General features: G+C 37.6%; 1 protein-coding gene across 3 annotated transcripts in view; it reads right to left on the bottom strand.

The window, feature by feature from the left end:
- Positions 1 to 387: 387 nt before the first annotated feature.
- BTBD9 (BTB domain containing 9) overlaps positions 388 to 16130 on the bottom strand; it is a 119607-nt gene continuing 103864 nt past the window's right edge. For all 3 annotated transcript variants that reach the window (XM_065632816.1, XM_065632817.1, XM_065632818.1), the window contains 2 exons: positions 7980 to 8058; positions 388 to 3327 (listed from right to left, as the gene is read on the bottom strand). In XM_065632816.1, the coding sequence (XP_065488888.1) occupies positions 3133 to 3327; positions 7980 to 8058 (274 nt within the window). In that variant the 3' untranslated portion in view covers positions 388 to 3132. The remainder of the gene's footprint in view (positions 3328 to 7979; positions 8059 to 16130) is intronic.

A 16130-nucleotide genomic window follows, 5' to 3' on the forward strand; every position in this document is an offset into this window, starting at 1 on the left:
AGTACTAATTAGAAATAATGACTCAATAGTGACAATATAGTTAGGGCCATTACATAGAAATCTAAAACTAGGTCTACTTTATAGTTTCTGACAAGAAAGCAATGGATACCTGGTCAGTTATGCTCTACCTCTGTTGCAAATAAAAGTCCTAAATAATTACAGTATTTCATCACTGTTAAACCATAATATTATAAATGCCCTGATGTAAGGCTGTAACAGCACAACTTATTTCCAACGAAAGGTGAAAAAAAAAGAATGAAAAAATCAGAATAATATACAAAAACTACACCTGAAATTGGGTGTCAATAAATACAGACAATAATTAGAAAGAATGAAAATATTCACACCAAACCACATATCAGTTCTCTATGTGGTATCTTCCTTTGTCACTAGTAATATGTTGCTGACACAATGTTTAAGACAGAGACCTGTACAAGGCGATACACATAATAGGGGTGCTTGCTGGTGGGTAGTGTTAGAAGACCAAGCAGAGTTCAGGTCTCTTAAACATTTCACCATTATTTCGTTGAATAAAAAGGTAAAGGATTCCCACTAGAAAATGTGACATTGTGGCAGGGCTTGTGTTAAACGCCTGGGAGCTCTGTGATCACATTGGACTCACCTCAGTGACAGGTGCCAAGAGTAACTAACAGAAGAAAACAAAGCCTGTGAGAAAGGCCAGGTCTGACTGAGAATCAGTCTAATACTAAAAACTTCTATTTACCTGTATGAAGGGACAAGCCAAAGTTGTGGGAGTGAGAATCTCTCAGATCTGTTCATTCAGATTCTTGGCAGAGAGCAAATGTTGTGGGAAATCAATAGACATTTCTGTTCAACAGTGAGTCATAGGACAAGATCAAAAAAATTTGCAGTAGGTTATAGTCCATAAGACTTATTTCTATCATAAAAATTAATTGTACACATCAAAGTTTACAAACTGCAAATCCTGTTATTTCTCTGACAGCCTAAACTCGGAACAGCAGGCACAAACTTTTTTAAAACATTCTCTACAATGGTGACTACTAAAGACTAACAGCTGGGAAGTTATGCCCTTTGCTTATCCACAGCTTGAGAAAAGCAAACTTGTTTGATCAAACTGCAAAGAAATATCACTACTGGCACAGAAGGACTTATCTACCAAAGACAAGCCATGCTCTGTGCATCTCAGTAGCTCCAGCATGGATTACGACCAGGACAGAAAAGGTTTCTAGTTTTCAAAGGGGGAAAAAAAAAAGTAAATTTTTAGATCTATACCTAAACAAGATCTTTGTGTCCCCAGTCGCTGGTCTCAATTCTTCTATGCCCAGGTCCTGGTCGGCACAAGCAGCCTCCTGCTGCCGACCTCCAGACGGTCGGAGGCAGCTGTGGCAGGTGTCACCAGCTGTGTGTAACGCAATGGACACCCAAGGGCTCCCACGTCAGAAGGGAGCAGTGGGAACGGAGCGGGCTGGATGCAAATGTCAGAACTCAACTGCAATTTGCCAACGAGAAATACTATATCGTTATTGATAAAGCCTCATCAATTTTATTTGAAACAAGAAAAAAGAAGCAGCTTTCCTCCTTCCAAGTTTCTACTGATGCGTTTGCTACCACTTGTTATATTTCTTCTCGGTTTTCACACAACCAGTATCCAACAGGGAAATTCTTTCAAATTAAGTAGTATAATAAATTAACATACTATTTGCTATGTTGACATAACTCATTTTATCACTATAGTTACACAAAGGAAAACCATATTTATCCTACACTAGCTTTGTTTTCTTCTGACAAGGCTATTTGTCACCACAGGAAATCCCAAGTTCATAAAACTGGATAGCTGACATTTCCAATATAATATAGTTTGTGAGGAGTAACAATGCTGCTAATTGATTTTGGCAGTTTCATCAGCATTTTTCTTAATACAAAATCACTTTGTTCCATACTGAAAGACCAACAGGGAGCTCTTCCCAAAAGTCACATGGATCTGGAGGGTAAGAGACTGCATCACCATCAGTGTGAAAACACTTAGAACAGGCAAAGGAGCAGGCAATGTAATCCAGACAGACATAGATGGATAACCAATTCTGTGATTGTAAAGTAAGAGCCAGATCTTTTACAATACAGTGTAAAAGCACCCTGTTTTATGAAGATTATGAGAAAATTCTACGCACACACAGCCTCTGAATTTTTAGTTCCAGACTGTAAAACATTTTTTTCTTGGGAAAAAATAAATATCTGCAAATTCTTCTTTTTGTATTCTGAACAACTGCTTGTCAGTGACCAGATGCAGTTCCACTTTTCTAAACCAAACATTTTTGATGATGTGTTGCAAGTTTTCTTAGAGATGCAGGTGAAATTTAAGTAATCATCTTTGGGATTGAAAAATGTGTTTTTCTTCAAGATGGATGCTTGATTTAGGAAATTCCTTTTCGAGTGTAAGAAATGGCAATTTTGTACTTTGAAAAGTCAACTAAGGTCAAGATTAATACAACATCCATTAATTAGTTTCTTGATATCATGAAGGCTTTTCTTGTCATCCCACTGATGAATGACAGAATTTGCATCTCAGCAGGTAAACATGTTTGATACTTCCTTGATCTACTGCACAGCATTTGCTACAGCCAAAAATAATAGACAAAGTGGAATACAGAGTCAAAACAATTTAGAAAACAGATTACTAGTTACAAAGGAATATGAAGGAAGAATAACTTCTAAAAATAACATATTCTGAACTGATGTGTTCCATAAACATTTTCTTTGCCAATGGAAGCCTTCAAGGAACGAACACTTATTTCATATGCCTTCCATTCCACTTGAGTAATTTTAGATTTCCACTGTACCTCTGCCTTTTATTTTCTTCTGTTCTCCTTGCCTTGGCTAGATTAGAGAGGTAGAGTGTTAATGGGGTACTTGATGAAGATTGAAGATCTATTTTCTCCCCCCTCGGAGACTCGCCTGATTTGAACAAATGGAGGCAAGTGAAGCAGTCTCTTCATGTCCTTGGGAAAAGCCTTTTCCATTTCAGCATTTCCAGCTTTCAGACATGGTCCCCTTTGTTCACAGAGAAAAAGAAAGAAAAGGTGCCAGCACAAGAAGGTTCTGAATAATTTCATGTAACGTCAGTGGGCTGCAAAAGCTCCCTTTCCATCTCCTTTACGGCTGGTGAGCGTGTGAACGTGAGGTGGATGCAGGAGGGGAATGCAGGGAATTAGTGCTTGCAGCTTGAACAGGGCGAGAAATAAGCTGTTGGCCACCTGTCCCCACCTCTGTTGTTGCCACCTCCTTGCTACTCTCATCCTTGTGGGTACTGTTTTGTGCTGGGCACTCAAAATGCACACAGTGAAACACCTGGAGAAAACAAAAAAAGAAGATAAAGCAAAACAATTAAATGCTGGCAAAAGCATGATCAAAGTAAGATGAAGTCTATATGGAAGTATGCATGCCAGATCAGTGCCAAAGCACTTCATCAAATTAGAATGTTTCACCATGAGGTCAGAAACATCTATCCATGAGCCATAAACGTTATACAGTGATACAAGAGAAGGCCTTCGAATTATACCAACCTTTACATATGGCACTAAAACTCAGAAAGATGGTTCCAAAGCAGATAGAGGTATTTGTAAATGATATTTTTCCACGCCAAGTAGCATAAACATCTACTACATGCTATCGGATGACAACAGCAATTACATTAATTGTCTTAAATGTATCTTATGCTCTAATTACTTCCTTAACAGGCTGAATGTTCATACACACTAGAAATGAAATTTAAATCATTACCAATATGATTCTATTTCAAGATTGCCCTCTGCTGTAATACCAATGGTAGCTCTACAGACATATCCTGGAGTGTGTAGAAAGGCATTTATAGTGGCCAAGGAGGCTGCTACTTCATCAGATGAAATATTCAATTTCAAACAGTGATCATTTTTGGATGTTTCAAACAACATCTGGAACCACTGTACAGGTGACTGTATCTTAGAGAACCATCTGTTTAAGCATTTTTTCGAATTTATTTTCTATTTTACCTACGCTTCTACTTGTTCTTGCAGTGCCTGGGAGGAGAAGGGCAAGGAATCCTTTAAAATTGTTACAAAACTTCTTCCCACATTATTTCTCAGTGCTACAAACTGCACAGCTTTGCCACATACTAAACAAATAAATTGTAAACGGATTTAAATTTTGCTATTTTCTCATACATTGTAGCTTTATATCTAAAGCTTGATTAATATTAAAAACTGAATTTTAAAATTATTGTTTTAACTTAATTTTGTATGCTTTTATGACATCTTCCATCCTTCTTCCTGCAAGTAGATCACGTCTTTAAAGCTCTTTTCATAAACAAAGGTAATCTCTTATAATCTTAACTGCCCTTTCCCAGACCCTGTCAAGTTCATGTGGGCAAAATCAAATACCATAAACAAGACATCGGTATACGATGTATTCACACAAGACTACACAATATTGTATTTTCGATCCTTTCTTCAATACAACCAAAAATCCTGTTATTATTTTTTGACCATCCCTGCTCAAGTACACATTGAGCAGATGTCTGCAATGACATGTCTGTAAGAGCCCCTGGGTCTTTTCTGAGGAGGTAGCTAGTTAATTCAAATTCTGACAGCATACATGAAATGAATAAAAAAATATTCACAGTCACTGTTTTTTTTAATCTCCATTATATTTTCCTATGCCTCTCAGTAGAAGAATTCTTGCAGTTTTTTATACAAATACATAGTGATGCATGTTTATATATCTATATATACACACACTCATACAAAGATGTATCACTATGTCTTCGGATACATACGTATGAACACATAACAAATCTACACCCGTACCCACACACGTACACATGTGCACAAAATAGTTTTTCTCTGCATTTCTTCTGGTGAGATTTTTTTTCTAAAGTTGAACTAATTTCTACAGTGGCATGAATTCTCTCCATCTGTTACAGTGCTTGAGAAGCCAATTTTTACATTCAGCTACACTTCCCAAGAAGCCCCTTTTATACTCGTCCAGCTCCCATGTTTTTAAAGTAACAGCTATTGTCATTTTCCCAGCCACACTTATGAGCATCAGGATTTGTAGGAAAGAACATTATCTCATCAGCACATCTCTGTAATACGCTGCTTTCTTTGAAAGGCAGCACAGTCTACTGAGTGGGATGGAGGCCTCCAAGTCAGAAGATTCCATATTTCTACTGTATCCCACACCAATAGTGTTTCTCTCATTTAAAACGTCACAGAGTGATGGATGCTTTTTTAAAGCTAGTATGGATACCACTGAAATTTAGCTAACACTAGTCCCAAAGTCCGAAGTATCCAATTCTTAAATTGTTACTTTCATTGTTACTGATTTTTCATACTAAATTCTTAATGCTCAACTCAGCATCTGGCACATTAACAAGCTTGTGAATTTACGACGTTATATTCAGTTACTCTGCCACTTCAACATACAGAGAATCCAGCTTGTGAAAGCAGCAGATGACAGAGAAGTGCAACTGAGCTCACCTGCTTCATCCAGTCGTGGAGTTATGCATTTCAGAACAGTATTACTAAAACAAATAACCTTGCATGTGTTTCTCTAAAAAGGCAGAGACGACAGTTCAGTAGCGTTCTCTATCAATGGCATGTTATACGTCTCACCGATATTTTAAGAAAGGTCCAAAATACAAAGCAGGAAGGCCAAGTACATACACACCGGTGCAGTAATTTGTAAGATAAAGCTCTCACATTAGCAACTAGGTGTCCTTTCCAGGTCACTAATACTGAAGAGGAATAAAAACATAAAACTTACACAGTAAAAGTATTGGGTGACCTGTCTGACAAATACATGATGACAAGGACTAAGTAAAAATAATCCATGTCTTTATAAAAGTAGGATGTCTGGAAGCTCAAGAAAACAAAAAGTTACCTTCCTATCATGTTCTAACATACCAAAAAATATTCAAATGTCAAGTCAAAAAAATCTGTGAACATCATGTCTTTCAAAACTTGGAAAACATGGCAAAGGAAAAGATGCATTTATAAGATGAAATCATTCACAAAATAAAGAAATTTTAGGGGATTTTTTGCAATTCCAAAAATCAGCTCTTCCCTTTGAAAAGTATAGATTGTGCTTCAAAGTATGTGTTGGCAGAATAAGCAGGAAGTATTTTTACACCTGTTACAGTAAAACTCCTTGATGAGAATATCCTGCTGTTAGCATCTTTTGTTTAAAATGAGAATGGTTTGACATAAAATACAACCAGCTATGGGCAAAGAATTCTGAAAACTGCTTGTGTTCTTATTGAAGAGACTACTGAGACTTCATACCAAACCAAGACTCTGGCTACACTGTTAGTATTTAAATTGAAAGTGTGACAAATACCTTGCTGCCTTCTCTGGAAAATGAAAATTTATTACAAAAATGTTACAGACCATCTGTTTAATATTATATATCAAGCCAATGTAATTTAGTAATATGAGCATGCTGATAATGTTCCTCCTCTACAAGCTAAAGGAGAAATAATTTAAAAAAAAAACAGCATTGGGTACAGATTTTAAAGACAAAAGAGGCAAAGACCTAGAACAGCAGCATGTGTTTATAGTTCCATTGAACCCCTACATGAATAGCTGTAACCTCCATTTGTATATGCTGATCTTAACTATAGTTATGCAGTGCTCCATATAAATAATTACACAGGGTATTAGATCCCTTGGAAATAGTAACCAATTTGAAATTAGAATGATGTTTAAAAGCTCCTTACTCTTCATGGCTTAAAGCTAACTTTAAGAATTAAAAGTTGAAGGCAATGTTTCTTGTAGGCTGATTTGCTAAGTTTATGCAATGCACCTCATTCTTTTTTTAATAAAGAGAACTTACAGAGACTGGCATGAGAGGAAACAAGACTGTCTGTATGGATCGGTAATGGCAAAGGTCTTCCTGCCAGTACAACAACGCTGGAGGCAGCTTCTGACTCTGTATTTCTAAGAACTCACTGATTGGGGCTGAACTGTACACTGCAAGAGACAGTGCTTAGGAAAAAACATTATATTCCCAGTTCAGTTGATTGGTCAGCTTCTTTCCAACTGTCTGCTGAGAACTAATGTTGACATCTGGCGGTGCATATGTTTGCAATAATTGCTCTAAAATTGGACATAAACAATGCTATTTGACAATTCTTTCAGTGCTTAACAACCAGCAACTCCATATGCTAAATATGATCAGAAATCCCGACTCCTAATGCCGTTAGGGTTGACAAACTCTACTACAATAGCGCTAACTGAAGTTCGCATGAAAGTACAATATTTTGCGATGAACTAATTGTGTGGGTAAATGGTTTCACTAAAGTCAGCTGTAAAATCTGCACTTCACAATTACAAAAGACAGATGCACAAGTAAACAAAGGAGATGATATTGCATTTGGTTGGTTAGGGCAAAATGTATTTTTTCTGTATAAAACGAATTGAAAAAAACCTGTTGGTTTGGCCACTATTGGTAAACTGATTTACCAGGTATGAAAATAAATTATAACATAATCTTATGCAAATTAGATTTTCTTATGAGGAATGACATTTTTCTTATGTTTTATTCATTAAAAAGCTAAAACAAAGCTGATAAAATCAAGTAATCAGAGACTATACACCTTTTTCTTGTGCACTAAAATGGTATTTTCATCCTTCATCAAAATAAGGAAAAATTTAAACCCAAACCCAATAGGAATGTTTGATAACATTGTGCAAAGGTCAAAACCAGAAATAGTTTACTGTACTTTGTAAAAACCCCAAAATATCCCCCCCAGTGGTAATAGGCCTTCAACTCTAGAGGCTGTGAAGACGATAACACAGTTCACAAATATTCAAATAAGAAAAGCATTCATTCTTATTTCAATGGGTTGCCAGAGCAAAAAAAAATGAATTACATTTTAGAAAGCACTATCAATTTCATTGTAAGATATGAAAAACTGTACTATTGCATAATCATGAAAAATATATGTTTTCTTAAAAGTTCCTTACCTCATTAGCTGTGTTGTGAGTTCCAACTATTCTGATGAAAGATGCAGGCTGTTTATCAAAAGTGATTGTTTGCCACGATCTACGAAAAAGTCCAAAAAGAAATAGAAATATTAAACAGTAACAACAGCTTGCAGTAGAATACACAGAGAATCCATTCAAGGGCAAGTGGAGAAACACTTTACATCACCTGAATTTCCAGCACTCCTTGTTCACTTTTATTTTTAAGTGCCTTGATTCTGCTTATGTGTTTCCATACATACCTTATACTACTGTAATTTGTATGCAGGAATAATACTCATACTATTGCTGAAAGTTAAGAAAATGGTAATAGAAAAAAAATCAAAGTCTAAAATCTGCATTAGACAAACTGTATTAGACAAACAAACTGTATTAGACAAACAAAAGATCAGATAAATAAAAGTAAATGCATCCATCTGTTAACTACTCATGAGGAATATCAGAGCTTGGTTAAAGAAAATTACAGCTCTAGGAAAAAAAAAAAAAGAACAAACATGCAACCAACCAACAACGACAAACCCCAAACAAAACAAAACCACACCACCCACCCCCAAAAACCCAAAATGAACTCCTCCCACTTTAAGTGAAGCAGTGGAGGCAGGGGAGTCAAACTTCCCTTGTGTGCACCAAGGTCCTTCGAGTAAATGACAGTGACATTGAGCATTCTTTGCAGTTCAGGTTGTGAGGATTTCCCCATCCTGACACAGAGGCAGTGGGGAGCACAGACTACCCCCCCAGAGCTGGAGTATAACTTTTTGGGCTAGACCGAGACAGCAGAGATAGATCAGGACCACTATAATCTTCCTCTCTTATTCATACTCTTCTATCTGGGTGAGGCACAACACCCCAAGTAGCATAATGAGCAGCAGGTAAAGGACCCCAATTCCTACCGTACCTTTGTGCTTACAGACACAATGACAATAAAACAGACAAAACAAAAAAGAATAATAGGAACTAGAGGTTTCAGTTTGATGCCAGTCTCCCACTACACTAGATTAGTACTTAAACACATTAGAATTGAAATTATTTTTTTATTCATAAAACATGAAAGCTAGATAGAGAATTTAACTTTTTAGCAAAGCTAGGCTATTACAGAAGGCTTCAGCAATAAAATATAGTTAAGTATAACTTGACTAACTCACTACAGAAGAAAATCATTGGATAGTTTTCCTGAGTGTGTTCAGAATACTTTTAGTAGAGTTCATATAAGAAACGAGGAACCAAAGCAAAGCTGGAATAAAACGACAGTGGCCACATGTAGACCACCCCAAGGCCCGGCAGTATGAACAGCCTGGCTGCTGACTATTTGTCAGGCATTTGAATTTCCCTGTAGTAGGGAAACCTCTTTGCCACAATCATAGCATTTCTGGGTTTAATTTAGTTGACTATTACTTTTATCACTGCTGTCAGGTTATATTTGCTTAAAGAAGATTATGAGCCCAATCAAGACCTAATTTCAAGTAGTTTACTGGCATTACTGCATGAAGTAATGGATATAATTAGTTACTCGTCATAATAGAAAGGTGAGGTCTGTGTCAGGTCTCAGAGGCACAGCAGTTATGTATCTAATGACACAGTTTATTTATATCCCTTATGTGGCTATGTCCTCCTTATTTTAAAGCTCAGGCTGTTTCTTCAATCTCTAAATAAAATAGAAAATGAAAACAGACTATTTTGTTGACTGTCTCGAGATCTGAAAGATTGCTGTGATCTAAACATTTTTTCCCTACATTGGAGAACAATTCTTCTTGAGTTTCCTTCTCATATTACTCCAGTACAGCCAGTCAGTTAATCTTCATGGCCAAACGTAGATTGTTATCTTGAAATACAGAGTCCCAAAGATGAGTGGCTGGGGTGATTAGACAACTGCCACACTACTACTCATAACAAAGCATTGCCACAGTTTGCATTGTGCAGATGCTCTTACATTTACACACATGCACTTTTATGCAAGGAAGAGTAATGATGTAAAAATCAGATTTCCCCATTTAGTGATTTGGAAAGTATTCTAAAGCTATGATATTCTAAATAAAAGAGTTTAAAATCCTAAAGAAGCTGTTAAGAATAGCCTATGCCTTCCTAACCTCTAAGGTAGAGTTTGCATCCTGTGCCAAGAAAATAGGTTAATTAGGGATGATAGAATAGAATATAAATGGGTCTGTGTTTATAGTACTTCCAAGCACTGGTCATATGCACACTGCAGGAGCGTATATATGCAGATTTTCCAAAGATGGCAGTAAATGCCGCTGTCTGTCATATGAAGCTGATGCATTTTTCAGGAATACAGCTGAAGAGTGTGACGAGATATTAAGAGAGGCTGAGAAAAAGGCCTCTGAAGATCCTTTTTACAACCCATGCCTAGATCAGATCCTCCAGGAAGCTCCTAAGCTCTTCCACTTTCCACTGCATTACAAGTCCTTACTTTCTGCTACAATGCTGTTATTAGGATTGAATTATAATTACCCTTTTAATAATATTAAAACCTGATAGAAAATAGTAAAAAGAGGATGTGAGACCTGAAGGGAAAAAGAGTTTTCAATAAATTGGGTCGTTAGAATATTTAGTTCTGTTATGTGTCCATTTTCTTCCTTTCCCATTGGAAAAAGAAAGTAAAAATGACAGACAATTTGTAGAAATGTTATTAAAATTCAAGTTATTAAAATTCAAGCATATTGCCACTAGAGAATTAGTACTTGATAGGATAATGAGAAAATTAGGTGTCTCAGTTTATTTCCTTAGCAAAAAAAGAAAAAGGGAGAGTGGAAAACAACCCAACTGGATTTGGGAAAAGTCATTTGAAATATGAAAGGCAAACCTTCTTCATTAGAAAATGGCACTGATTTTGACTGTAACAATTCATTTGAGAACATCAACATACACAAAGCAATACCTTTCCAGTACAGAAATAATTATGCAGAAAAGAGGTAATATATGCAGTTTAACTACACCCATATACAGGAAGAGAGACTACTGAGAGAACATTATCAAGGCATTTCTGCCCTCTTTTTGCATTTTTTGCTGATATATCAAATTCAGTAAGACTTTTATTTATGTATCAAGCCATAACAATTGTTCAGTGGTGTTCCTCGATTAAAGACATAATAAGTAAGCCTTGTGTTTCTTTTTAATCATCTTCTTCTACTACTAGTTCTAGCGATTGGAAGGGACCTCAAAAGATCATCTAGTCCAATCCCCCTGCCAGAGCAGGAACACCCAGATGAGGTTACACAGGAAGGCGTCCAGGTGGGTTTCGAATGTCTCCAGAGAAGGACACTCCACAACCCACCTGGGTAGCCTGTTTCAGTGTTCTGTCACCCTCACTGAGAAGAAGTTTCTTCTCAAATTTAAGTGGAACCTCCTGTGTTCCAGTTTGAACCCATTACCCCTTGTCCTATCATTGGTTGTCACCAAGAAGAGCCTGGCTCCATCCTTGTGACACTCACCCTTTACATATTTATAAATATTAACGAGGTCACCCCTCAGTCTCCTCTCCTCCAAGCTAAAGAGACCCAGCTCCCTCAGCCTTTCCTCATAACGGAGATGCTCCACTGCCTTCATCATCTTTGTGGCCCTGCGCTGGACTCTCTCCAGCAGTTCCCTGTCCTTCTTGAACTGAGGGGCCCAGAACTGGACACAATATTCCAGATGAGGTCTCACCAGGGCAGAGTAGAGGGGAAGGAGAACCTCTCTCGACCTACTAACCACCCCTCTTCTAATACGCCCCAGGATGCCATTGGCCTTCTTGGCCACAAGGGCACAGTGCTGGCTCATGGTCATCCTGCTGTCCACCAGGATCCCCAGGTCCCTTTCCCCTACACTGCTCTCTAACAGGTTGTTCCCCAACTTAAACTGCAACCTGGGGTTGTTCCTGCCCAGATGCAAGACTCTACACTTGCCCTTGTTATATTTCATTAAATTTTTCCCTTCCCAACTCTCCAGCCCGTTTACATCTCGCTGGATGGCAGCACAGCCTTCTGGTGTGTCAGCCACTCCTCCCAGCTTGGTGTCATCAGCAAACTTGCTGATAGTACACTCAATTCCCTCATCCAAGTTGCTGATGAATATATTGAATAGTACTGGTCCCAGTACTGACCCTTGAGGGACTCCACTAGATACAGGCCTCCAACCAGACTCTGCCCCATTGACCACGACTCTCTGGCTTCTTTCCTTCAGCCAGTTTGCAGTCCACCTCGCTAGCCGATTGTCCAGACCACACTTCCTCAGTTTAGCTGTGAGGATGCTGTGGGAGACTGTCAAATGCTTTACTGAAATCAAGATAGACCACATGCACTGTTTTACCATCATCTATCCACCTGGTTATGTCTTCATATATGTGTCTTCATAACCACCTGGTTATGTCTTCATTTAAGTTTCTCTGTAGAAATTCTACTTTTCAAATTATTTTGTAGTCACGCTATTTGTGTACTTGTGCCATGTGCTCATTTTATAATTTCCTTACAAGAGCTAGTGCTTCTAACTTCAAAATAGCTTTTAATGGTCTTTACAAAAATTTCTTCCATAGCTCTGGTATTGATTCATACAGAAGTCACTGTATTCCAGGAATAGGAGCATTAAAACATATCAAAAGCACCTCATTTTTGGTCTGAGATTAGATACTTCTGCGTAATAAATGTCACTTCTTCACCTTTACTCCCCATGTCAGGCATATAAATCTTTCAAGCTGGTGGCAATGCTTCCACCTTCTTCACTTAGGACCTGGTCAGGAAGAAACTATCAGAACTTACTCCTCCCATAAACTGACATCGCTGTCTTTGGCCTTTCTGTATCTCTCTACTCCTCATTAGTGACCCTGTAACAAAGTGATTTTTCAGGCTTTAGCTTTTCCAAATATTCAGGAAGTGTTGTTCTTTTTTCTGCTTTCACACTTGTCTTGCTGGCTGATTCATTTCAGATTTGCTGCTCGATGTGCAGCAGTCCCAGTCCCTACTTTCACAACAGACATATTAATAATCACTACCTCAAGCTGAGGTTTACATCTCTAAGAGAAGACTCAAGACTAGCAGTCTACTCAGATTTATACCAGGGTCCTCAAGCTGAAATGCAGCACTACAAGTTGTATGGCTAGCAAAGGTCCCCTGATACCACAGCTCCATTTTCCAAAAGAAATTAGCCTTGTTACAGTCCTACGCTGTTTTATTTAACACTTTACATCTCACCTCAGTCACCCAACTTCTAACTCTCTTGTTCTGCCTGGCACCCCTAAGGAGATGCAGTAATTGATGATTAGCATTCCAAAGCCATGCTTGCATCCTGTGAGCCTGTCATATTTAATTACATTTTAACTATATTCGTCTTCTATAATAGCCTGAACATAATTTAGATAATTATCTTTTGCTCTCTTATTCTCTGACTCTGCCTGTCTCACTTGGAGCTCCTTGCAATAAAAATCACTTTCGCTGCTCAAATGTATAAACAGACTCTTGGGCCAACTGCTTTCATCTCTCTGATAGCAACAGCTGTCACTGACAACTCAATGGCTTTTGTGCATCCCACAATCTCTTCACCATGTTCTATTCAGAGGAAGAAGAAAATAATTAGAAACTCCTCCACTTCCCTGTTTCTTCCCATCTTTTTCTTTATTAGGCTATTGCAAGAAGAATGCAGGAAATACTGATGACCAGGTAAATTATAACGCTAGCTTGCTTGCTATTGCTTAAGCTATCTATAGCTCCAAAACAGAAATTCACTTCTTAAATAATTTAATGGCTTTTCTCAGCATTTGGAATCCTGGCTTAGTTATTTCTATGAAAAGCTGCTATCTTTCTGAAGATTTATTACATTTAATAGAATATAAATAATGACCCTTCCCCGTTATTTCCTTCTCTTCTAGAAAGAAGAAATTACAAAAGAAGTGGAAGCTTGTCTTTTGTTGAGATTTTCTAATGAGCCACTGGCACTACAGACAGCTACCACACTGTGGGATCACCAGAGCAGCACTGATTACAGCTAAAACCACGTTCAGGCCAAAAACGTAGGACAAAAGAGAAAACTGTTACATGTAAGTAACGTTCATCGAGCTGTAATAACCATATTGTATTTGTATCACGGCTTGCTTTAGGCTAAGCGTGTACATTTTGTGTGTGCATGTTGTGTCTCCTCACTTTCCAAGGTGACGTACAACCTCCATGTTTTGCTCCTCACTCCAAGAAGAAAAGCAAAGCCAAGTTGGGAAAAAATGTGGAAATGAACACACCCTGAAAAATGTCAATTACCAGCATGTGACCTCTACTTCGCTTTCTAATGCTTGTCCACATATGCCCCCTTCTATATTAAGTGGCACAAAACTTCTTGGCTTATTTGGATGTGGACTTTCTCAATTGTGACTACATATTTTTTTAATGAGACACAGCATTCATTATGATGGAATAGTGAGGAGATATTTGTAAAAGAGATGACAGGAAAAGGAGAGTTGTGCTGTCTTTCCATACGTCAGTCTGATGATTGTACTGATGTAAACAAGACAGCAAGTTATCTAGCATGTGATACTGTCAAAAAATAGCACGCACACATAAGCAAGTCAAATAAGACTCAAGAAGTAATATAGTTATGTCCTGCATACGTGTTACACCCCTCGCTTTATTAGCGAATGACATACTAACCTCTGCTATGGAGTACCTACAAAATAAACATAGAAGTGTGCACTAAAAATGCTATAAGTTATTGTTATACAGTCATTTTTCTTTATAAAATACCAAAAAGGTCTACAGCTATCTAATAAATTGCCTATAAAAAACATGGTTTCCAGCATAACAGTACTAAACAATACAGTGAATAAATGCTCCCTCTCCTGTTAAAGCTGTAATTTAACATACTAATTCAGAGTGTCAGGCCCATAAAGCACAGAAGTCAGACTGGGCAGCTGGCTCAGCCACCCCCTCTCCATCCAACCTCCCGAGCCACTGAGGGGGAGAGAAAGCACGAGAAACAAAATATTGCGAGAAATCAAAGCTCATCCACATTTTGATTTTTAAATTAAAGACAAATTAAGTACAGTTCTATCCTTGGTCAACCTCAACTAAAAACTGTGACCTAAAACGGAGCGTCCGTCTATTCTGCTGTTTCCAGGACGGCACTCTCACAAAAGGTGGCCCATCAAATGTGGTCCTTCTAAGGAAGGAAGGAAGGTGCAAGCTACAAGTACCAGCCTTCTCTCCGCAGCTCTCAGGGGCAAAACTCACCTAATAACGCATCTTGGTTATATCTATGCTATAGTCCATTGAGGAGATAGGAAACATAATTTATCCAGTGTATCAAGGAAAAAAAACCAAGAAGGATTTGAAGTACTAATGGCAGAGGTAATGAAAATGGTGAAGAGAAAAACTAGAGTCTAGAATAAATGTGAGAATAATAAAAACTAAAAATCACCTGTCACAGTATTTGTTACATAATGGTTTTATGTCTTGACGTGTAAAGATCCGTATTCCCAGCTTTTGGGAAAACTCTCCTCAAAAGCGTTTATTCTAAATATACTTCCTATAAGGAACACACAATTCTGAAAGCATCTGAACAAAATTTGTAGTTATTTCTGCCCTAAGATTGGTCACCAACCCAAAGAAAATATCTTTCCTCTATAAGAACACTTTACTAAACTGCTATAAACATTTCATTGCATATGATTTATTGTAGAAACCAAATGTGAGCTTGACAAAGGAGACCTATTAGAATAAAAATTCTGTCATGAAATAGGTTTAATGAAGTCTGTACCGACTTTCCGACATCTCTAGAAAGCTTCTAATGTAAAAGACTCTTTAGAGTACCCCCTACTTTGACAGCTTCAGTGCTGACATTTTTGCTGTTTTAGAAAAAAAATTACATAAAGGAAATGTTAAAATATATTAAAATCGAGCAATGGTAAAACTGCTTGCAGTAATTATCTATCTAAATAAATGTAGCAATCAATTTTCAAATATATTCACATGCCAATATAGGCAACCAGTAGCATCTTTATACTGCATAAGCTGTGTACTCAAATAATTTAGCTTGCTCACACATTTTTTTAATTTCAACAGGTTGTCTTTCTGTACTTCCAGAAATATAGTTTGTATTTAAAAATCTTACAGAAAACAAAATTATTAGCAATTTGCTGGCAAATGTCTGGCAGAATGCCACAGG

Source organism: Caloenas nicobarica, chromosome 3 (genome assembly GCF_036013445.1).
Source record: "Caloenas nicobarica isolate bCalNic1 chromosome 3, bCalNic1.hap1, whole genome shotgun sequence".
Taxonomy (NCBI): Eukaryota; Metazoa; Chordata; class Aves; order Columbiformes; family Columbidae; genus Caloenas; species Caloenas nicobarica.